The sequence below is a fragment of the Sturnira hondurensis genome, unplaced genomic scaffold (assembly GCF_014824575.4).
Source record: "Sturnira hondurensis isolate 20B ecotype Veracruz unplaced genomic scaffold, ASM1482457v3 Scaffold0022179, whole genome shotgun sequence".
In the NCBI taxonomy this organism is placed as follows: domain Eukaryota; kingdom Metazoa; phylum Chordata; class Mammalia; order Chiroptera; family Phyllostomidae; genus Sturnira; species Sturnira hondurensis.
Genome location: NW_028094810.1, coordinates 521,760 through 545,961, shown reverse-complemented (window position 1 = coordinate 545,961; position 24,202 = coordinate 521,760). Strand labels below are relative to the sequence as shown.

The 24,202-nt window shown below is 51.7% G+C and overlaps 1 protein-coding gene across 2 annotated transcripts in view; it reads right to left on the bottom strand.

Annotated features, from left to right (window-relative positions):
- Positions 1-1,517: 1,517 nt before the first annotated feature.
- The window catches only part of RAB11FIP3 (RAB11 family interacting protein 3), a 108,713-nt gene continuing 86,028 nt past the window's right edge, over positions 1,518-24,202 (bottom strand). The window contains exons 5-15 of one of the 2 annotated variants that reach the window (XM_037034515.1): positions 21,456-21,605; positions 19,241-19,375; positions 15,826-15,861; positions 12,488-12,581; positions 11,187-11,290; positions 7,569-7,709; positions 4,935-5,016; positions 3,941-4,078; positions 3,547-3,702; positions 3,296-3,436; positions 1,518-3,211 (exon numbers count right to left, since the gene is read on the bottom strand). In XM_037034515.1, the coding sequence (XP_036890410.1) occupies positions 3,098-3,211; positions 3,296-3,436; positions 3,547-3,702; positions 3,941-4,078; positions 4,935-5,016; positions 7,569-7,709; positions 11,187-11,290; positions 12,488-12,581; positions 15,826-15,861; positions 19,241-19,375; positions 21,456-21,605 (1,291 nt within the window). In that variant the 3' untranslated portion in view covers positions 1,518-3,097. The remainder of the gene's footprint in view (positions 3,212-3,295; positions 3,437-3,546; positions 3,703-3,940; positions 4,079-4,934; positions 5,017-7,568; positions 7,710-11,186; positions 11,291-12,487; positions 12,582-15,825; positions 15,862-19,240; positions 19,376-21,455; positions 21,606-24,202) is intronic. The other variant, XM_037034516.1, reaches the window with a different exon arrangement.

Here is a 24,202-nt window from a genome sequence, read left to right as displayed (position 1 = left end):
GTGGGCCCTCTGTGCAGAGCCTGGCATACCCCGGGCTCCAGCACAAGGCTGCCCTTCTGGCCAGAAATAGGCCCCATGGGTGGGATGGTAACCAGAGGGTGTCGACCATCTCCCTCTGAGGGCAGTCTGGGGACCTGGGAACACCTTAGAGCTACACCTTCTAAGCACCGGGAACACAGGTGGGGACCTGGCAGGCTAGATGTGTAGGCAGTGCTCCCCATTCTCTTGCCCCTCACCCCCCAGAATTGGTGGGAGGTGGGCTCCAGGCAGAACCTCACCTTCCAGGTTTCTTATTTAGTGCCCCTGCACACAAGGTCCAGGGCCCCAAGGCCTCATGCTGGGGCCCCAAGGCCCCAAGACCTCATCCTCATCCTTCTGCTACATCCCCAACTGATGAGGCCTGGGGTCCCTGCTTGCTGCAGGCCAGGCTGTGCCCACTATCACCATCCTCAGGTTATTAACCCCATGGACAGCAGTCGGGGCCAGCAAACCTGAGCTCAACTCTCTTCTTTACTAGCTGGATGGTTGGGGGTATGGTCCTTGGCCTCCCTGTGCCTTATGTTTCTGCACTTGGGTCTGGCTTGCAGGTACTCAGTGTGAGGGATTGGGGTAGTAGATGCAGTTTGCCACTCCTGTGGACACCTGGGCTGGGGAGTCCTTTTGGGGGCTTTTAGTGAACAACCCCTGCTTTCAAGTCAAATTTGGTCACTTACCCTTAGTAATTTTCTTGCTGGTGTCTGTGACTGTGGAGGTAGCTGAGCTCTCCTCCCAGCCTGCCTCCCCACCTTTCGTCCCTCCCGCTGAGTCCAATTCTGTCGGGGTCTTGGCTTTTTCTGTGCCTTCGGATTGGTACTCAGCATGTGGCCTCTTTGGGGACCCATCTCTTCACCCCTGAGTACACGTTCCACAGGAGCAGCTTGTTCACAAACCCGAGACTTGGAGTGCTGCTCCCTCCTTGGCCCAGCTGGCCTTCAATGCCATGTTAGCAGCTAGACTGCAGTCAGGGGCCAGGTCCTGCCATGATCTCAGAGCCCCTGGGGCACATGGTGTGGCCCTGCCCCAGAAGTGCCTCTGGACAAGCTCTTCTGGGCCCAGCCTGTGCGTGCCATCCCATGGCCTCTGAGAGGTTTACAGGGAGGCCAGGAGGGGCTGGCTTGACTAGGTGGTCTCCTCCCGTCTGAACTCAGATGACGCATGGCTCCCAATACCCCGAACACCATCGGGGGTGCCGAGCCAGGCCCATGGCACCCCTACCCCACCCCTCAACCCCCCAGACGAAGAAGCTGAGCTGTGTGTGTGCGCACAGCAACAGCTTTCATCTGTGATGACATTGTTCTGGCCTTGCCCTCCCACATCCAGGCTCCTGTCACTGCCTGGAGAGTCCTTCTTTAGAGGAGGAAAGCAAGGTCAGTGTGCAAGCCAGTGCCTGGCTGTTTGTGAGAGACATCTCCTGGCAATTTGCGTTTACAGTTAATATTGCCAAGTGGTGGACAGAAACAGACCCCAGGCTGTGTCTGCAGGGTGAGGCTGGGTGCGGAAAGCAGAGTTCCGTATTTATTATCATACATACGTACATACATACATATATATATATATTTCATGTGTATACACAGATAGTCTCTCTTGGAAGTATTAAAAAAATTGATCAACCTTCAATCTATAAAAAATACCTACTCTACATGATAGAAAAATCTCTCTTCCAAGTTTACACTGATTTACACCCAAGGCTTTCCCCAAAATATACAATACGAGGCAACATCTTAAGTCTTAGTGTAGAAGGTGGGCCATGTGGAGGATGAAGGGCAACATACATGCTTACACACACACACGTGTGCATACACCTCATATATGCACTTGCACGCAGCAGTGGCCAGTTTGTGTGTGGGGTCTTGGCCCACCTGGGAGCACCTGGAGGCCTGTGGCCAGTGCTCGGGCTCAGGTGGGCAGCAGGCCCAGCATCCCTGTGGGGGTGACGCTGCTGCTCCTGGTAGCACAGGTGCCAGGCAGTGGCGTACAGCTGGGTAAGGGTTTCCTAAAAGGAACCTCCAAGCTGCTGGGAAGGCCTTGTTATCTGCTCTTGATCTCTCTTTGAACAGCCTGCCCTGTCCAGCCTCCTGCAGAATACGCCTGGGGAAGAATGATGACTTCTAATGATTTAGATTCCTGGAGGAAACACTGGGACTCTGGCCTGGGAAAATGGAAATTTACCGGGGGCAGCCAAGATCTGCACAGGGAGGGGTAATTCAGGAGGCCAGGAGGGCCTTACCCATGGGGAGGCCACAACTCACTGTGGCCCTGCCTGCACCCCTGGAGTCAGAGAAGGCTGACAATGTCCACTTCAGGACCTTCCACACTATTAGACTCTCAAGTCCTGATTTCAGAGCAGAGGCTCTGGCCCCAGTCCCCACAGGAGGATGACAGCCCCCAAAGGTTATTGTAGCAAGGGTGCAACTGTGAAACAGCCACGCAGCTGGAGGCCCCTGGGCCTGAAGCTGGACTGAGATGATTTTTCTGGCTGGTGGTGGCCTGAGCAGCTCAGGAAGATAGCCCCAGGAAAGCTTGTGGGAAGAGGGGCCCTGCTGGTCAGACCCTGACTTGTACCAACTTCACTGCCTGTCTTTCACCTACCACCACATCTGGTACAAAGGTCCTGGGGTCTCTAGATTGTCCAGGAGTGGCTGAGGCTTGGGTGGCACCATGTCAGGGTACCTGTGAGGACATAGATGGCTGCACCCCAGGTGGCAACCCATTTCCTTCCTTTTTCTTTGACAGGGCAGGACAGCTGGAGGGTCTACTATGTGGGAGGGAGCTCATGGAGGGGCTCATACCAGCCTGAGACACTGTCTCCACACCTCTGCGAATAACAGGTGGCCAGACTGAGAGCAGGCCTGATCGCACCTGCACCTGCTGTGGGCTCAGAGCACAGGCTTCCCTTTCCTTCTCCCTCTTCCATCACCCTGTCTTTCTGTGCTCCAGCTCAGCTGTGCGCTCTGGGCTCGGTGGGCATGGGACCTGCTATTCTGGGCCCATGTGTGCCGTGGCCATCTCTGGGGTGTTGGTGGAGTCTGGAATCACCCTGGGCTGGGCTTGCCTGCCTCTACTTGACCTCCAGGATGGATGGGTTGGTCTCCATGATGGCCACAATGATCCTGTCGATGTAGTCCTGCAGGCGGAAGTTGATCTCTTCCTGCTTCTGAATTGCTTCCATGAGCTGTGGGAAAAGCAAGGGGTCAGCACTGGGCACACTGATCAGGGGTGCCATAGAGTCCCAGGTGTGGGGGAATGTGTATATTACCTCATCACGGGAGACTGAGCTGATCTCTGCGGCCAGAGACTCAGAGAAGGATGTGGAGAAGAGGTTCTTGGCACCCTGGATGCTCAGGTTTATGATCTGTCCATTGAGCTCATCGTTCTGCTCCTTCAGGTTACGGTTGTCCTGGGGTGGGCAGCACATGATTCCTGGGCAGTGACTCCCCACACTCCCCTCTCCCCATGCTGGCTGTCATTAGGCTTTTTCCGGGCACGAGGGTATCTGCCCAGCTGTACCTGCTTCAGCCTGCGGACCTCCTGCTCCAGCTCACTCTCCCGGGTGCGGCTATTGTACTCCTGCAGGCCTACGCTGCTGCTCCGGCCCCTCCTCTGCTCTGCCTCCAGCTTGAAGAGCTGTAGATGCTCCAGCTGCTTGCGCAGGTCCTCAATTAGCTGTGTGGGACAGCAGGGTGAGCAGTATCAGCCCAGTCCCTGGCTTCAGAACCATTTGTCTGAACACCATTTCTGAGGAGGATGGTAACGCCACACTTCCACATGCCACCATGCACTGAGCACCTCTGTCTAGCCTGACAGTTAAAAAGCAGTGGGTCCCCAGCTCACTCCAGATGGGCCCTATGGATTCTGGGAGCTCACTGAGTGACAGCTGGGGCACCTCTGGGCTTGTGCTCACCTCCTGTGTTGCCTCCTTGTCCTTCTGAAATTGGTGCCTCTCGTGACTCAGCCTGTCACCTAACTTCCTCCTGTTTTCCTGCTCATCACTGAGCCGCAGCGACAACTCTTCAATCTCATCCAGCAGCTTCTGCTTCTCCTGCAAGGTGAAACACTTGCCATGGGCACGCCTCACCTGCCAGCCCACACATGACTCAGGTGCATGTCCTGAAAGTATCAGTTTGCTGACGTCCATGGGGCTGTCCCTGAGCTTTCTTTCCTGTGGAAGCCGAGGTGCACATACATAGGCATGCTCTCTTAGGGCCTGTGCTGACTGCAAGTGCAGTGCATGTGGAAGGTGAGCCTGGGATGCTCCCAATGGAGGGCACCTTCTCCCAACAGTGCTGTTTCCAGGGGAAGGCAAGAGCAGGACCTGACCCATGGCCACTTGGCAGGAGCTGCTCACAGCAGCCAGAGGCCAGGGGGTCTCTGACTTGCTTAGGGTCCAGAGCTTCGCAGGAGACACTTGGCAGGAAGCAGAGGACAGGGGAGAAGAAGCCTCTCAGTGAACATCTGCAGAATGGGGCATGAGGGGTCCAGCTGAAGTCCGTCCCTCAAGGACATCAGCCCTATGTTCAGACCACAGGTCAATCAAAGCATGAACCTCTGGGCCCAAGGATCCTACGTCTGTGGGGAAGCTGGGAAGCAGCGAGGCTCTAGCATCTTCCAGCAAAGGGGCGGTGGCCCAAGTTGAGCTTGTTCCCTCACACACAGGCCTGGTAGGGCCCAGCACCATCAGCCTGCTCTTTGGAGCAGCACTCTCTCCTGGCCTATGGGGTACCCCTTGGCTGGCCACACCCCTGCAGATTCATTAGCTGGCCATGTGATCGCCCCACTTTGGAGAACCGATCTCAGCGTATCCCGATCCCCCAACAGTCAGCAGACCCAGAGGGTATGGAAAAGCATGCAGGCTAGCCTGATGGATCTTGGCTCAGCGTTCCTCGCTGGCAGCTTACCTCCTCCAGGCGTTCGATGTTCGCCTTTAGACAGGGCGTGCAGGATCTCAGCTCACTGTTCTCCTCGTCCAGTTGCTGCAGCCTGGGACATAGAATGAGGCTGGGACCCATTCCCCAGGAATGCACCTCCTTGGGGTGAGGGAGGCCAAGTGTCTTGGAAACCTTACTAGGGGCTGCCCAGGCATCCACAGAAGCTACCCTCCAGTGCCTACAGCCCAGCCCTTACACACACAAGTGCTCTGGGCAAGATCTTTTCATAGGCCAGATGGTTGTTAAATACACTTTGGGTGTGGGGATAATTTCAGGTTTATAGAGCAGCTGCAGACACAGTGCAGAGTCCCTGTGGACCTGGGGCCCTCTGAGCTTCCTCTGGAAGCACCTCCTCACCACTGCAGCAGGTCCGTCACAGCCCATGCACCCACATCGGGACACTCTGGTCGCCAAACCACGGGTGCGGTTCAGCTTTTTCTACACGTGCCTGTCTCTGTCCAGGACCCCTCCCGGGACCATACCACACTCAGGTACCTGCTTGGTCCCGTAGGGTGGAGGGCAGCCTCTCAGGCTTTCCTGGTTTTTAATGACTTCGACGGTTTTGAGAAGTTTTGACTATGTATTTAATAGAATATCCCTCAAATTGGGTCTTTGGTGTTTCTTCATGATTACATGGGTTATGGTTGGGGGAAGAATCCGACAGACGTGAGGTGACCCTCTTACCACATCAGATGAGAGGTGCTGAGTCCACATGACTCATCGTGGGTGATACTGACGTGGATTACCTGGTAAAGGTGTGTCTGCCAGGTGTTTCCTCTACCAGGTTCTACTTTTCAAATCTATTCTCTGAATCTGGAAGCCGGTCACCTAGTCCAGCCCACACTCCCGAGGAAGGGAGGACGCACTGCCACTCCCCAGAAAGGGGCATTTCCATGTACTGTATTTGGAATTCTCTGTGAGGAATGTTTGTCTTCTCCCCATTCGCTAACCATCACATTTAGTTACACTCTGGGTCATGGTCCAATAGTATCATTAGTGTGTTGCTCAAACTGTCCCACCTTTGATCTTTAGTTGGCTCCTGTCCCAGGTACATGTACCTACCACTGCATGTATATACATTTGTTCGAGCACTTTCCTACTTTCCGGCACTACAAGATGATGTCCCAGGCTCCACTGGTCTACCTGTCCCAGCTGCAGACTCAGTCCCATCTCTAAGGAGCCTTTGTTTCTTTCTGTAACCCAGTTGTCCTCACCACCCTGTTACTCTGTAGCCCCCTCACTGAGGAGTGTGTCTTCCTGTAACCCACAATGGACTGAGGCCATGATGGGAAGGCCCCCGTCCTGGGATGACCTCAGGGTGCTGACCCAAAGCTGCAGGGGCCTCTGAGGGCCCGGGCAACCCCCCCAAGAACCCCAGGCCTCCTCTGCCCCCCACCATACTCCGAGGGAGTTGCAGGAGGCCAGCAGAGTCCAGGCACACAGAGCCAGTGGCCCTCGGTGCACAGGGCAGGCAGCCGGTTTGGCCAGAAGGATGAGTGGGTCCTGCCTCACTCCCGAAGGCCACACGAGGCCCTGTCTGTGGTGTGCCCCTCCAGGCTGCTATCCTGTGGGACAGCCCGGCTGTGTAGGCTCTGGTGTGGACAGACTTGGGAGGCAGGACAGTCTTGATTCTCAGCACCTGCAGCCCCAGTGGACAGGGCCCAAAGGAGAGGCTACCAGCATGCACACAAGAGAAATTGCTTTGAGTCCACTAAACTGCACTGTCCTGACAGCCCAGGCCTGGCTGCCCTGGGGGTGGCACCCCACTGTGTCTGCATGGAAGGGGCTTCCCTGTCCAGGGTGGCCCTGGCACAGCTCTGCGTGCAGCCCACTCCTGCCACCCCACTTTTGAAAATGCCCTCCTAGCTCTTCCTAGATAAAGTCAAAGTGTATCTTCCCAGCTTTAAGAGCTGAAGAGGAACACAAACTAAAGAAGAGCCCTCTTTCATGAATATTTAAAATGGCTGTATTTTGTGGTCTAAAAATGGTACTGGCTCAGCTAAAAAAACGCTCTCTGAGACAACCCCCCACTGCCACTCAGGGGAGGCGCTCTGGGAGGGGCGCCACAGGGCCTTCCTCACCACTCCTCTGCAGGTGGGCATCTAAGTTACCCGTGGGTTTTCTCCCACGGAGTTTTAAGAGAACCATCACTCACACGTATAATTTCACGCGTGTGTCATGCGCCTCCAGCCCAAGGGCCTGGGTGTGGACGGCTGCCCCTGCCGTGCCTCCCAGGTGCGCGTCACGTGCAGCGCGCTCACCCCCTTCTGTCCCCTCCCTTCCTGACTCACGAAAGGCCTTTGCCTCCAGAGAAGCATGAAGGTAATTTTGTCAAGTAGCCGTACAAAAAAAATGGGTATTTCCACTGACAGGACATCCACTAGAGAGAGATTTAGAGATACTGATACCCATGTAAAGTCAGCCTTTGAATTCAGATCTTTTGTGGCCTTCAGTAGAGTTTTACAGTTTTCTTTACATAGGTTTTCTACTTTTTCTAAAATAAAATTTGTTTCTAGACACTGTGCCTTCCTGGGGAGCTACAGCATCCACTGCACTTTCGCGTTGTCATGGACTGCTCTAGAGAGCCATGGCGGCCTTGCCCACCTGGCCTGCAGGTTCTCGATCTCAATGCTCTTCTCTCTCTCCATCTTGCACAAGAGCTCCTTCTGCTTCCGCGTCTCTTCCAGGACCATCTCACAAGCTCTCAGCTCCTGCTCCTTCAACTGCTCCTCGAGGGCATTGGCTCTGCGAAGGCCAAGGGAGGAGGTGAGAGACTTTCTGCCCTTCCAACCAAGGGCAAGATGCTGCATCAGGACCTGGAGAGAGCTGCCCCTACCTGGAGGAGGGATAGGATGGCTGTGAGACGGCCCCCCCCCCCAGCTTTGGTTAAAGGCAGTTCTAAAGGAGGAGCTGTCTCACGCCAGTCCCTGCTCCCTACACTGAGGGTGGTGTGTGGACGGAGACCCTGGGATGGGCACGAGCCCATGAGCGCTCCCAAGGTAACTTGCACTGACACTAGGACCTGGTGTACAAACCAGCCCGACCCACTTCATCTGCAGCAGTCGGAAGCAGGTGTCAACAAGGACACAGGGACAAAGGAAATATTCTCATGGGGGCCCTGACCCTGGCCCCTTCCCAGATCACTGTGCCCACAGGGGGTTAGGAACTGACCATCCCAAAGACAAGGGCTCCTATGCCCTGTTCACGGATGGTGTAGAGCCCGGAAACTGTCCCTGCACACAGGGCTTCGCACCTGCTTCTTGCTGCCTCACACCAAAGAGTAAGTGGGTAGCCACAGATCCCCAGTACCATAGAAAAGGTTTTAATGCGAAATGGCCAGGGCAAACAGAAAAGGACCTCTAAGAAAATGTGTATCACGCAGGAAATAGGAGGAAAAGTCCTGTAACTGACAGAGGAATACGGTACCATATCCACAAAATAGGGCTGATGTCACAGAAGGAACAGACGACAAAAACTAACTTAGAAATTAAATATGAGAAACATTTTAAATTCAAAAGAAGCACTGAAGAAGAAAAGCAAGGGTATTACCTAGAGAATTAAAAAAGAACAGGGCCCTGACTGGTGTGGCTCAGCAGTTGGCAGTCATCCTGCAAACCAAAAGGTCACCAGTTCGATTCCCAATTGGGGCACATGCCTGGGTTGTGGGACAGGTCCACAGTTGGGGGCATGCAAGAGGAAACCAATCAATGTTTCTCTTGCATATCGATGTTTCTCTTCCTCCCTTCCCCTCTCTCTAAAAATAAATATTTTCTTTATTTATTTTTAGAGAGAGGGGAAGGGAGAAAGAGAGAAACATCAATGTATAGTTGCCTCTCATGCGCCCCCTACTGGGGACCTGTCCCACAACCCAGGTATGTGCCCTGACCAGGAATCAAACCAGGGACCCTTTGGTTCACTCAATCTACTGAGCCACACCAGTCAGGGCAATATAAATTTTTTTTTTTAAATAGAGAGGACAGGAAAGTCAAAATCAGAGGAAAGGTCTAATATTTTATGAACAGAAGTTCAGCTAGATAAGAAAATGAAAGGCACTGTATGGGGAAATAATTCTAGAAATCTTCCTAAAGCTGAGAGGCACCCCTTCCACGAGGTTGAAAACCCCGTGCCCAGCACAGGAAACAACAGGAAGCCCTCGAGTATTAAGGATGAGAACAGGGTTACACAGCGCTGTCGGGTGTCCAGAGCACAGCTCAGGTTGGAGGCAGCAGGACCACTGAGTTCTCAGGGAACCTACTTCCAAGCTGGGTGAAACAGTCTCAGATATGCAAGGCCTCAAAGAACCCGATCCTTGCACCCTTTCTCAGGAAACAACGGGGGACGTCCTCCTCAGAATATGACCGAACAATAAAAAAGAAGAAAACGTGGGATCCAGAAAATTTTAAAAAATCAAAATTGGAATTGCTGGGATGGAGGAAGAGTAGGAGAGCTGCGTAGCAGGGCTGGTGGGGGCTGACAACATTCCACGTGCGAATGCCAAGAAACTGCGGCAGAAGCACCCTGTTCAGGAGAACTGGGGCCAACACCAAAAGGAACGTCCACAGGGACTGGATGGGTCTGACCTTGGGGCCGGATGAGCCACGGAACATAGGTGCTCGACTACTTACATGGATAATCAGTATGTGCCCATCAGATTGGACTAATCTCTCCAGTCAGCTTGAGAAAGGAGTCTGGTGACCTACCCAGACTTCCCTGGGTAAGGACAGAGAGGGAGTAACAAGTGTCTCTGGAAATGAGGCACATACTTGGTGCTGCACTGGAGCCCAAGCCCCTCCACAAACGTGGCAGCCCCCGCCCTGGCTCTGCAGCAGAGCCTGGAGCAGGCCCTCCCATGAGAACCCTGCGACTGCACAAGAGAACTTGTTTTAACTTCATAAAGTGATCAGTAGCTTTCAGGATGAAAACATCATGACAGGAGCCATGCACAGCCCTGGAGCACGTGAGGCGCATGCCGCGTGAGTGTGTGTGCGGGCCTATGTCCCACGCTGTTCATAGTGCTCAGAGTGCACTTGTTCAGGTCATGGGTGTGGAAACCGAGGCTTTGAGGACAGGGCTCTTCTCGCCTGAGGTCATAGAGTGTGTGGCAGAGCCAAGTTTTGGTTCCAGCAGCCTGGCGTGGACAGGCTGCTTCTCTCATGGAGATTCCACACACAGCACACTTCCTGCCTCTCTCAGGCCCTGGGGACTCCCCAGAGCCTCGCCCCCACAGCACCAGATGTACTCAGGTAGCACAACCGACAGCTGATGCTTCTGGGCCAAGTTTCTTACGCTCTGCACAAGAAGCATATTGCTGCAAACAGCATGGGGTTACACTGAATGACTAGTTTCAAAACACTAAAACTCACACAGTATTCTATAAAAAGTCCACATTAACAGGAGATGGGAGGTAGCCCCCGCCCCATCCGTGCAAACACAGTGGCTAACCCTTACTTCACACGTCTGTTATTTCTTCCTCAGTGCTCTCACTGTTAAGAGTCAGACTGTGCATTCTGCTGTGAACCCAGAGGTCCCCACTCGTTTCTTATTTTTGTGGCTAAGCACCTGTGAGGACCTGCATGCCCCAAGGATGGGTCATGCTGCCACTGTGGGGGGCTCTGAAGGCACTAGACCCCACTCCCAAAGCCCCTACTTGCTGTCTGAGGCCCTGGGCGTTCATGTAAACTCCCTGAGCCTTGGTTTCCTCATCTGTTACATGAGGACAGTACCTGCGTCACAGGGATCATAAAAGTGAAAACAGATGATGTGGGTGAAGTGAGCAAGGCACAACAACTGTCAAGGTCAAGGAGCCCATGTCCAGGAACGAAGGCCTGTGGTTAGCACTATTTCCTCTGGATGGGCTCTCAGAAGCAGGGACACAAGCCAGAGGCCTGGCATGAGAATCCCAGCACATGTCCTCTCCCCACATAGCTCCGCCAGCCCTGAGGTCAGACCTCCCTCCACCAGGCACTCTGCGCAGGCGGTGTAAGTGCTGGCCTCAGCTGATCCTGAGCGAGGGGTGAGGCAGTGCCCTCTCCTATTTCTTTCCTCTGATGCCCTAAATGGGCTGGTGATAGTACTAAGTTGGAGCCATGCTCAAAAAGGTACCCAGAACCATCTCCTGGCTGTCTCCGGCTGCAGGATGGAGGGCAGCTCCAGGTGAGAGCCGACCTCTGTGCAGCAGCCACGCTCCACTTTGTGAGGTGAAGGGAGCTGTGCCACGCTCACCTGTGCACCAGCTGGAGATTTTCCTGCCTCAGCCGGCTGTGTTGCTCCCCGTTGGCGGCAGTGTCCTTCTCCAGCTCTGACACCCGCTTCTCCAAGAAGACAACCTTGGGAGCAAGACAGTGTTCACTCAGCTGGAACTGGGTCTACCCTGTTCATGGAGACTAGCCCCGTAGTCTACGGCCATACCACCCTGAACACGCCCGATCTCGTCTGATCTCGGAAGCTAAGCAGGGTCGGGCCTGGTTAGTACTTGGATGGAAGACTAGCCCTATAAACGATGTAGTACGGCCCCCACAGACATCAGTGTGAACAGCGAGGATTCCATGGCCTCAAAACCACAAGTGCAGATGTCAGCAGGGTGTTGGAGAGGCCCAAGTGACCTGACAGCACCTTTGTGATGACTCTGTGACAGTGCATGGGGGAGCCAGGCTGTGAGCCTCCCGTGGGCAGGGGCACCTGCTCTCTGCCAGACCCAGCCCACAGGGGCGGCACATGCTGGGGGACTCAAGGACAGAAAAGGCCCAGGGATTGATCCCTCCCTCTCCAGGGAGCTCACTAAATAGATGGGAGACAGACATCTACAAAAGTGATAGGAGGAGTGAAAGGCCACCAGCCTTGAGAGCCAGAGAAAAGCCAGATGCTGGAGGTCCTGTGGAGAGGAAGTGAGGGGAGACAGGAGGAGGTGAGAGGGACAGGATGGGGTGAGAGGGACAGGAGGAGGTGAGAGGTGTGTGCTGCCACCCTCTTCTTCCCCTCATTCTGGAGCTGGTTCTTCAGAAGTTTGGGCCCATTACCACTGATGGCTGGCTGGCTTGGCTCCACATAACCCAATTACCAGGCTTCTCTCTTGGAATAGCCCATTCCACACAATGTTTGGTTCTGCCATCACTTCAGGCCGAGTGCCTTCCTCCCCAAAACCTCCAGTGCCCCCTGATCCCACCTCCAGGGACCCTGGTGAGCTGAGTCCTGGGTGTCAGAACACCCAGGACTCAGCACAATATTTGGGCTGAGAGCCACTGGCGCCCACTGTTCTGTTCCTGTCCTCTTCCGCGTACGTGAAATGCTGGAGAGCGGCAGGGCTGGAGCAGGACCTAATTAGCGCTTGCGGTGCCATCGCCACCCCCTGCTGTGCTCCATCTGCTCGCCAGGACCTGGCTGGGCGCCCCACAGGCACCTCGCCCAACATACCCCCATGTGCCCATGGTGGGCCCACACCCCAAGGCCATGGCACCCGGCACAAGTCCTGAGACTGAGGCCTGTTGTCTACACATGGCCCCCTAGCCCCACCATACAGGGCCTACCTTGTCCGCGATGTCCTCTTCCATGCCCTCCACGGGGTCTGGGGGCGGATCCTGCAGGGCCTCCATGGTCAGGACCCCTGACTGGTGCAAGTGCCTGTGGAGAAGAAACAACAGCCCAGTCCAGAAAAGGTCCTTCAGCAGAATAGAGAGAGAAAAGAGGGGGAAGCCCAATACAAATTCTTCAAACGTGAGCATTTCCAAGTCAGTCTGAAAAGCAAACCCAGTAGTGTGGGCCCCGGACCTCCACCAAAGGGAAGCCCGAGCAGGACGCTATCACCAAGGGGCTGAAGCAAGCCAGTTGCACTCTGTCTTCAGAGTCCTCCCGCTGGTCTTTGGAGCCTAACAAGCCCAGCCTCCTTCTCCACCAGTGGATGGGGCGAGGGCACTTTGTACTTAGGTAATAAAACATGATGTCTTTCCTCCCTGTGATACGACATAATCTCATCTTCCACTGTGGGCCTGTGAAATGTTAATTAGGGATCATGACTTTTGCACACAGTGTCACCCACATACATGCATCTATATTTGATTTTTCAAATACACTCCCAATGGCAGCAACAGTGAGAGACCAGAGGGGCCGCTCCAGAAGGCTGCAGAGGTGGGACTGTCTTCTGCCACAGGCACGCCAACCACTTGGCCCCAGTGGACACAGGTCTCCAGCCACGTGGGCCACATTGGGCGGCGGGCAGCCTGGGGCATGAGTGAGCACTAGCCCTGGCCGTCCTGCCAAGGAAGGGGCTCCAGGGGCGTGGAGCACCCTCCTTTACTTCCCAGCCACTGGCGCCTTAGCAGCCTGGGCCCTCAACGTCCCAGATGTGGGAGGCTGAGAGGAGATGACTCAGCTGGGTTTTTATCTTCCTTAGTTTCACCAGCTGTAGCTTGACTGGGGCAAAATATGAAACTAAGACAGAAAGTAATGTTAAAACTGTAATAAAATGTGGTTTGGGATTAATATTATATTCTTAAGAACATGGATGCTTTTCTGAAAGGGGTGATGCTTTTCAAGTGGAGAAGGTGGACTGATGACGTTCACCTAAGCTTCCTCTAGACCCTAAGCCCTTAAGATGATAGAAAAAATAAATAAGTAAAGACAACATGTTTATATCCCCAAAGAGGAAATGGCACCAGGAAAGAGATGTCCAGGGCACTAGGCACTAGGGAGCAGAGGCAGGAGGACCGCGCCAGCCACTGAGACATCGGAAGCTGGCCTGTTTCCTCTGGAGAACCCAGGAAGGCCGGCATCTGAGAATGGGGCGGCAGGGATGAGCACAGAGGCTGGGAGGGGCAGTATCCACCACACCCTTGAAAAGCAGGACTCTCCTAGACCAGGAGGAGCCCTGGACCCAGGACACAGGGCCTACAAATGGAGTGTAGTCTGCAAACGACACAGTGGGCCCAGCACAGCACCTCAAACACCTGCGGTCAGGCAGGACTCCGTACCAGGAAAACTGGCCAGCCTGGCTGGAGAAAAGACCTGCTGATACAGGGGCCTGGCCACACGACATGTCAGCCAGAGGCCTCCTGCCAGCTGTGGGCGGCCCGTTCAACATGCAGAGGATTTCCCCCCAGTTTAAGAGAGACCTCCAACAAGAAGGACAGAGCCGGATAAGGGCTCAGGGAAGACGGGAAGAGCTGGTGGTATGTGCGTCACAGCAGACAGAAGCAGAGCAGGGAGGCATGCAGCAGCAAGGATAGAGGCACCAGGGGCCACAAGCAGGAATCCCAGAAGGAGCAGGAGGTGGAACAGAAGATGGTCATAAAAACCAGGCAGAACTAAGGGACAGAAGCTTCCAGACTGAAACAGCATGTCTTTCATTCAGCCCAGCATGAATAATGGGAGTGGGAATGCACAAGACTCATCATAAAATTTCTTAACTACCAAGATACAGAAAACATCTTATAAGCTTCCAGAGAGAGAAAATGGTCACAAGGAAAAATCAGAAAGCATCAGACCTTAGTAGGAGCCCTAGTATTAGAAGACAATGAGCAACACCTCCAAAACTCTGAAGGAAAATTAATTACACCCCAGACTCCTATTCCAAGCCAAACTATAAGAATAAACTATCTAGCAAGGTCCCCAAAATTTGTCTCCTGGGCACCTCTTTTTTCAGCAAGCTACAGGACTTGTGCTGGACAAAAAAATGGAAATGAGAAAATAGGAACACAGAGTATCAGGGAACGAGAGGGTCTAACATCTGAAACAAAACATCTGGATATCTGGATCACACTGTGTGTGTATGTGTGTGTGTGTGTCTGTGTGTGCGCGCGAGCGCACGTGCGTGGTGGCAGGGGAGGGGGCAGGGGGACAGCAGGACCACTGCCATGCAGGTTGCCAAGGGCAGAGGCTCTGGAAGGAAATGTCCAGATAGGCACAGGGCTGCCTCTCAGCCCTGTTAGAGGGTGGGGCAGAGGAGGCAAGAGCAGCACAGAAGATGAAGCAAATAAAAACATGAAGACAATCACTGACTCCAGGGGAAACAATGACTTGTCTTAAGGAAATACAGCCCTGACTGGTGTAGCTCAGTGGATTGAGGACAGGCCTGTGAACCAGATGATCGCAGTTTGATTCCCAGTCAGGGCACATGCCTGGGTTGCAGGCCACTTCCCAGCAGGGGACCCATGAGAGGAAACCATATATTGCTATTTCTCTCCTTCCTCTCTCCTCTAAAGATAAATAAATAAAATCTTTAAAAAAAAAGGAAATACAGTGACATGTTACATGGCTTCCTATGAAGAATGCTGGTACCTTATAAACCGTGAAAATTATTTTTAGAACCAGCATGTCAGGGGAGAGGATAAATGTATGTGCTGTTACCTTTCACCACAGGACACAGTAAGTAGTATCCAAACTGAAAATTGAAGAAATGGTCACAAAAGCATGTTCTTTAGAAACCCAGTGTTAGGCCCATCTCCTTCCTCTTCTCCTAACCTTGGGGAGCTGGCGGGGGGCGGGGGCGGGAGCGCACAGCCTTTGAAGGAGGCAGACCCGGATCCAGGCTCCACCATGCTCTGCCTCTCTGAGATCGGGGCCCTCATGGACTCTTTCTGCCAGCAGGTTAACTGCAGCAGTCGTGCAGGGACAAGGGCCCCCTTGTGGAGAATATCAATAAAATAGGAGGGATGTCAAAAACTCTCAACATCTACTTCCTAGTCACAAATTCAGGTCCTAATCCACAGCTCTGAAAATTCTTTTCACAATCTGTCCCCTCAAATTATTTTGAATCCCAAACCGTGAGAGGCAATTGACAACTTTTAAAAAGGAACTTGTTTTTTTAAAGAGCTAAGATTAGTGATACATCTCAGAAGAGTATCTCAGTAAACACACAATGGTTTCCTACCTTGCCACCTTCTTGCTGGAGAGCCGCTTCGTCGGACTGTGCAAAATCAAAATAAACAGGAAAATCGTGTTAGAGAACAGACAGGGAGGAAACAGGAAGTTCAGGCTGCAGAGATATGGGGATGGGGGTGCGTTCACAGGCATGCAGCACCCTGCTTGCGAGGCCAACTCCATGCACAGAAAGGCCCGCTCAGCAAAACATTCAGGGACATGGGAACAATCTCAAGGGCTGGTCAAGGCCTCAGCAAGTCACATTATTCCACCCCCTCCAAAGTCACTTCCAGTAGAGCCACAGTCAAATCTCCATTCAGAGGATGACCCCAGTGCCTGCACCCACCAGCTGGCTGCACTAGGTCCAAGCCCCTGGCCAATGCCATATCCCCATGAGGGCCAAGACTGAACAGCTGGCCCCCCGCCCGAAACATGACACGGCCCTTTTGTAACAGCCAAGTGCTGTCATCACTTTTAACTTAGGCACTAACACTTCACACTCTGAAGTGCTACCTGGGCAACTTCCCCAGTGCCAGCACCCCCAGTGCCAGCACCCAGCAGCTTCCCCTGACACATCCTCCAGCAGTTTTGTAGCAAAGTACCTCTGATGAGACCCCTCCCAGTGAACAGCTTTCCTGGCAGCCAGAGAGCAGACTTCTAGCAAGTTCTAGAAGGTTGATTCCCAACAAGTCATGTCTCTAACCTTCCTAACCCCTGTGAGGCACCACAGTGACATGTCTGCCACCCGGCTTGCCATGACCACAGCCTCTGGAGCAGGCTGTGGAGCAGGTCGATCTCGGCCGTGGCTGGGCTGGCCGCTCCCTCCGGAGTCTCTTCCTCCACTCTTCCGGGTTTCTCTCTACTCTTACTAGCTGACCCCGTTATAGTTAGTCACTCTTTTAATTACAGTTACCCTGTTCAAATCACCGTGTGGCTCCCTCTCCTGACTGGACCCTGACTGGTGACACGAATCTAATATTTCATCCTAAAAATACCGAGACCCCCTGAAACGAATAAGCTACGACAGACACACTACTCAGTCCCCCTAAAGGGCCTCTCAGGGAGTGGACAGCAGGCTGGTGACAGGGTTCAGAATGTGAAAATGTACCTCTGGGTGAAGCAGACTTCTACACAATGTTCTACAAAATGAATTGCTTTTACAGAAGCTCCCAGGTAACCTGGGAAATACGCTAGCTATCAGCATCTTCTAAGGCTCACTGACTAGGATTATATCTGATGTGAAAGCTTCCAGATACAGTTTGGACTAAACCACGTTTTATCTTTCACAAACCATGACAAAATATATTTGATGTGAGGCAAGTCCACAGAAACCAACAGGCAAGATTCAGATGTCTTCAACTGAGTGTTTGGGGGGAATTTCCCGACTGACAGTTGTGTCCTTACTACAACAATGACTTTAATAGTATGTTAACCAACCGTGGTAGAGTCTTTTGTAGGGAACTGGAGGTGAGACCCCACTGGACTTGCTGGCTGTACTTCGTCATGTCCCTGTCTGTTTTCTGCCCCCAAAGCCTAACAGAAGTGACCACTGCCATCCGGGGACAGATTCTCCACATGGAAAAAAAATCATTTCTATGTCAAAAATCTTCAGAGAATGAGAGATGTAAACCTGCACTGGAACCCACTCAGCAGGAAGGCAAGTCTTCACATGGAAAGAATAAATGACCCCTCACCAAAGCACCCAAGAAAACATACACAAGAGGTGAAACTGGTTTTCCCTAAAAAAGAGGCCCGCAGATCTCTGGAATCACCACACGCCACATTTTCTCCAGTCTCTCTGGCAGGCTGCCTCGTCAAAAACCACTTCCAGTTTCTCATCACTGCTGCTGGGACCCCACCAGGCTTCCCTCTGAAGCTGCTGACGGGCCACAGATGCTGGGGTCTCGTCGTATCCTCTTCACCTAACTGGGCATTTGCTGGACTATCGCCTGTGTTGTGCGTGTTGCACAGAACGTAAGAAAAAGGGTCAAAGACATTATTAAATGCATTGGAATTGGAACTAGAAGCAGAACAACAGGTACAGCAGGACCAAGGTCACGAGGACCCAACAGGCAGACTGAGCTGGCCTTGGCTGAGGCTCTAAAGGGACAGGCTCCTCAAGATACTCAGTGACCTCTGATTGGTGAGGCTCAGTGGGTTGGGCATCGTCCTGCGAACTGAAAGGTGGCTGGTTTGATTCCTGGTTAGGGCACATGCCTCGGTTGCAGGTTTGGTCCCTGGTGGGAACATGGCATACACCAGGTGACTGATAGAAGTTTCTCTCGCATATCCATGTTTCTCTCCCTCCCTTCCCCTCTGTCTAAAAATAAATTTTTTAAATCTTAAAAAAAAGATTCATAAGTGGTTTTTTAGAAGACTACTCTAAACCTACTGAAGTCATCAAGATGGTCCACATTTCTACCACCTTTTATGTAGGGGTCCCACCAATCTGAGATCCCTTCTTCCAGGAAGCCTCCCTGGACTGTTGCACAGTAGCCCACAGCACTGACCAGCACTGGCATGTACTAAGTGGTTCACCTAGGGGCTTGCCCATATGACCAGCTAAATCAACAGTATGCTTAATGGGCATGTCAATATATGAAAACTACCAAAAAGGTGTTTTCTACAACTGGAGCTTGTGAAGTTGGCTCCTCAGCTAACAAAAGGAACTATCTCCCCTGGAACTCTGACTTGAGCTGAGATTGGGGAACAGAGATGGAAAGGAAAGCAAATGGTCTAACACAAACTGGACCCAGGAGATGGAGGAGACAGAACGGACTGCTGAGTGCAGAGAGCAGCAGTACACGCCGGGACCCTGGTGGCCTGTTTCAAATACAGGGTAGCAAAACTGGATTCTTCTTTTAATGGAGTCTGAGGCAGCCCTATGAAAGCAAGTTCAAAGGAGGGGCTCACCTAAAGAATGCGCACCTGATTTAAACCAACATTCCTGAAAGCTGACTGCAAAGTTGTTTTTAAAGGACCAAATCTTGCTTTAAATTCCCCATGCTGTTTCATGTGACTCCCAATTAAAGAAACATTTCAGTAAAATTTTAAAAAGTATCTCTTTGTCAGCAAAGAGTTTCACATGGCTAGATTTCCTCAATAGCAGGATACATAGTGTCTAAAGGCTGTCAAGGGAGAGAAGCAGCCGATTAAACTGCCGCATGCACACAGGAGCAAGTAGGGCAAAGGGCGCCAAACGCAGGCTGGATGCATGCAGGGCGGGCGGGGCGGGGCCCGGGAAGAGTCCTGCATCTGCACGCTCACCTTCAAACCACATTCAGGCCCAGCTTCCAGAGGGAACACCCCCAGAGTTGGCTAGACCGAGTGAGTGGCACCTGGGATAAGAACAGCCAGGGGCAGCTGTGGACAAGAGTCCCCCTCACCCTTGAACACAGACCAAGGCCAGGCACTACATCAGTTACCTATTCTTTTCAAGATCATTCAGGCGAGCAGAAAGATCCTCTAGGCGGTTGATTTGTTTATGGCACTGGCTACAGTAAAACTCAAAGGCCTCATCAGTGAGGATGCTGTGCAGCTTTGCGGCAAGCGGGTCGGTGCTAAAGAGACAAGAAGTGTCAGTTCAGGAAACAGCAAGGACTGGTCACGTTACCTGTGACTCTACACAGGGCTAGAGTTAGCCAGGCAACAGTGTGTTGTTAGGTAACCGACCGTAGAAGAGTCCCACTCTTACTTTCAGACTGCTGTTGAACCCACCTCCCTCAACATCGCCCATGACCCATGACGTGCGCCACCAGCTTGGGCCGGGCCTCAGGGGGCTCAGCCACACACCTGCTCCTCCCTAGTCAAGTGCTCAGAGGAAGTGACTACCAGCTCAAAGGGTAGTCCATCAGCTACCCTTAGCAAGAAGTGCGTGCCTCGATACACTGCCTCCTCCTTTGTCAAAACCTCATCAATGGGAGAGCAAAGCGTGTCTTCATGAGCAGAGTTACTCACTGTGCTGTAACTGCTTTAATGACGGCTCTAAAAACATCAATGTCAAAGACTGCATGCAAATTATAAATTACCAATAATTCTGTCTCTTTCAAAGACCTTTGTTAAAAAGTCGGAATACTAGCCCTGGCCAGGTAGTTCAGTTGGTTGGAGCATCATCCTGTATGCTAAAAGGCTGTGGGTTCAATTCCCAGTCAGGGCACAGAGCTAGGCTGTGGGTTCAACCCTTGGTTGAAGCGTTTACAGGAGGTAATCGACTGATGTTTCTCCCTCACATCAATGTTTCTCTCTCTCTCCCTTTCTGTCTAAAACCAATAAAAATATCCTTGGAAGAGAATTTAAGGAAAAAAATTCTATTTAGCCTCCCTGGGCTTTCAGGGCACAGGTGATACACCTGCCAGAAGGCAGCAAGGTCCCTGGGGCATGACGACCCATAGGCTTTGAAAAGCCAATGTGGAAGTTCAATTTGAAGGAAGGTTAAAGCAAATCATCGATTGTAGCATAGAAGTCGCACTTGAGACAGAAAACAGTGAAATAGGGGACAAAAGACAGGAACAAACAAATAGGAAGAGATTACCAAAACAGGTCAGAAACACGCACTTGGCACTGCCAAGTCCTTTGGCCTTGATTTCAACTCGACCATGAGTGTGGGTATGGGAAGAGGACAGCTACTAAAAATAAGCTCGCCACTTCACTCACTCTCATTCCCAGAGATGCCTGTGGAGGGCTCCTCACCCCTCCCTGGTGGGCAGTTTAGGGGGTGGCACATGGAGAAAGCGAGGGGGACCCTGTCAGGCAGACCCTCCTAGCACTGGCCCCCACCCAGTTTCCCTAGGCCTGGGTAACAGCCTGGGCAAAGGAAGAATCTTATAGTTGCCAATTTCAAGATACTTGGCTGTTGTCTGCAAAGATGGAGAATTTCAAGAACTGGAGTGCAAAGGAGAGAGGTGACCGTTCAGCCAGGCAAGGATCCCACCTGAAGAGAGCTGTGTTCTCCGATGGGCCAGCCACCAGTGAAAGGCTGCCAGGCCCACAGGACAAATAGTGCCGGTTTGCTCTCAGCGCCTCCTGTGAGGAAGGACAGCTGGGAGCAACCAGCTTTCTAAGTGAGAATCTCGGCCTTTGGGTATCACAGTGGAAACCCAGAACTTCCCAGACAGTGTGGGGATGTCAGATCATTATAAGGAAATGAATCCAGGGAACTGTTTGTGATGTTAAAGGCTCCCTCAGAGGCCAGTCAAACGGCACAGATTTTCAGCTACAGAAATAAGGTCCGAGAGTTTAATGCTCAGCGCGGTGACTGTAGCTGACAGCACCATGACTGGAATGTCCGCACACGCATGCACACCCGGCTTCTCTCAAAGCCAGCCAGCAACCACAATGAGGTCACAACTAGTGGCTCAGGGACCCACAAAGCCAAGTAGCCTGGCATAGGCTCTGTGCCATGTGGTTTAGCTGAGGCCTCTTAAATGTGGAGCGATCTGGGAATACAACTGGACAGGAGAAACTTCAGCTAACGCTCACCAAGGCATGAATCTTGAGATTTGACTGTATGTTAGTTATACCACAGTGAATAAAAGAAGTTCCCTCTTAACAATTTATGAACCAAAGGGGAAATGTCCCCACAACTAGATGCAGGAGACAGACGCAGGAGGAGAACACGCACACCAGTGCAGGCTGCATTACCAGGGGGTGAGAAAGGCAGCATCTCCACAGCCGGGCTCCTCGCTGCAGAGAGTCTCTGGGGACAGCTCCGCCTCACTGCCCTCACCGTAGTCCTCGAAATGCTCCTCGCCACCTATCACCATGACGACGGACTGGCTGTGCAGGTGGGATCTGAAAAGACAAAACAGGAAAGACACATTCTGACTCAGGGCCGTGAGCAAGCCCCGAACTGAGGATGTGACTTTCACTTTCTAGCAAAAATGCTACGAGTCACATGTGTAAGTTCAATGTTCTGGTAGGCACTTCGGGAACCAAGTGACACCTGGACAGTGGAGGAAAGGGGAATCTTTTCAAAATAAGGCTGAAATGATTGGATATCAACATGGGAAAAATTATCCCTACCTCACACCATACACACCAGAGACATAACAGTACTGGCTGGTGTGGCTCAGTGGACTGAGTGCTGCCCTGCCAACCAAAAGGCGCTGGTTCAATTACCCATCAGGGCGCATGCCTGGTTTGTGGGCCCCCAGCTGGGAACACGTGAGAGGCAACAGGCAACTGACAGATGTTTTTCCCTCTCTTTCTCCCTCCCTTCCCTTCTCTCTAAAAATAAATAAAATCTTTTTAAAAAGAGCTAACAAATCTGAATATGAAGGCAAAACAATAGGCTTTTATTTATTTATTTAAAAGATTTTATTTATTCATTTTTAGAGCATGGGGAAGAGAGGGAGAGAGAAATCAAAATGTGAGGGATACATCGATCGGTTGCCTCTTGCATGCCCCCCACTGGGGACCTGACCCCCAACCCAGGCATGTGCCCTGACTGAGAATCAAACCAGTGACCCTTTGGATTTTTAGGCCAGCACTCAGTCCAAGGAGCCACAATAGCCAGGGCTAACCAATAGGCTTTTAAAGGAAAGCATAAGTAAACATAGTGATGTGGAGGTAAGCAAAGATTTCTCAAGCAGCACACAGAAGTGCTAACCACAAAAGGAAAACAGATTAAACTGGACTATACAACAGAATTAAAAATATCTGTTCCATAAAGGCACCAACAGGAAACTGAACAGGCAACCCACAGACTAGAGAAAAGGTATGTGAAAGCCACATACAGAATAAAGGGCTCATAACTAAAACAGTTAAAGAAATCCTACAAATTAGCAAGAAAAAGATAGACTCCAGGACCAACAGACCCCTAGAGGCCAAATCCTACCCACTTATATGCCACTTTGCACTTCAACAGCAGAGCTGAACAGCAGCCACCAAGACCTTATTGCCTGCAAGCCAAAAAATGTTTTATTATCTGGCCTTTTACAGAAAATGTTTATTGACCCCTACAATTAACAAATGAGTAAAAGACATGAACAGCAACTTCACAAAAGGGGATCTCCACATGGGCAAAAAGGCAAGAAAAGATATAAAAGGTGCTCGTCCTCAGGGAAAAGCCAGTCAGAAGTATCCTACACTAACATTCTACTTCATGCCCTCCAGAGAACACACCTGAAAAAAAGCAGACAATGCCAAGTGCTGCCAAGATGGAGAGCAACCAGCCCTGGCTGGTGTGGCTCAGTGGACTGAGTGCTGGCTTGAGGAGCAAAGGGTCCCTGGTTCAATTCCCAGTCAGGACACATGCCTGGGTTTCGGGCCTGGTCCCCATTAGGGGGTGCATAAGAGGTAACCACACACTGATGTTTCTCTCCCTCTCTCTTGCTCTCCCTTCCCCTCTCTCTAAAAATAAATAAATAAATAAAATCTTTTAAAAAATGACAAGGAGCAACCAGAACCCACAGCACTGGTAGACACGGAATTACTACTCGAAGTTCTGACTATAACCGTCTGAACGGCAATAAGCGAAATAACTTCTAAAGCTGAACGTGTGTGTTCCAGATGTACCACTAAAACACATGTAATGTTTACAGTTTTTTTCACAAAACCCAAACTGTTAACTACTCAAGTGTATATCAACAGTAAAGTAAAAGGCTGCAGCCCTGGCTGGAGTGGCTCAGTGGATTGAGTGCCAGCCTGCAAACCAAAGGGTCACTGGTTCAATTCCCAGTCAGGGCACATGTTTGTGTTGCACCCCCATAGGGGGCACAAGAGAGATGGAATGCTCTACAATTACAATGGAATGCTCTAATAATGAAAGGAAATGAATGCCAACTATGCACAAAAATATGGGTAAATCACATAGCCACAATATTAAATGAAAGAAGCCTGGTCTAAAAGGATACTTCAGTGTAATTATACATTATCTAGGGTGCAAAACCAGGGAAAGCAATGCTGCCATTACAAAGCTAGGGAGCCTAGCAGGGAGCAACAGGGGGCCCCAGGTGTGAGCGTGTCTGTGCACCTTTGACAGGTGCACTCACGTGTCATTATGTAATACTTCAATTAAAGAGAAAAAATGAAAAACTCTGTGAGGACCAAACAAGAAATTAAATGAAATAAAATAAGCAAAACAATATAGAAACCAACCACTTCCAAGGTTGCTAAGCACAGTGGCTTCACTGGTAGCACAGGGCAAAAGCTATCATTCAGGTCCACACGAGCCACCGGCACCTCTCCCACGTTTCCCCATTCTTTCACTGGTCCTCAAATGCATGGGGTCACCTCGGGTGGTAGGGGGAGAAAGGGGGTCTGATTAGGGAGGCCACAGAGATGAGGTTCTAAGATCCTGACAGAAGACATTTACTGAATATTGCATCTTGCCTGGTTTCTAAGAGCTGTAATGACAAAATCTAAAAGGCCAAGTTATTCTCCTAGAA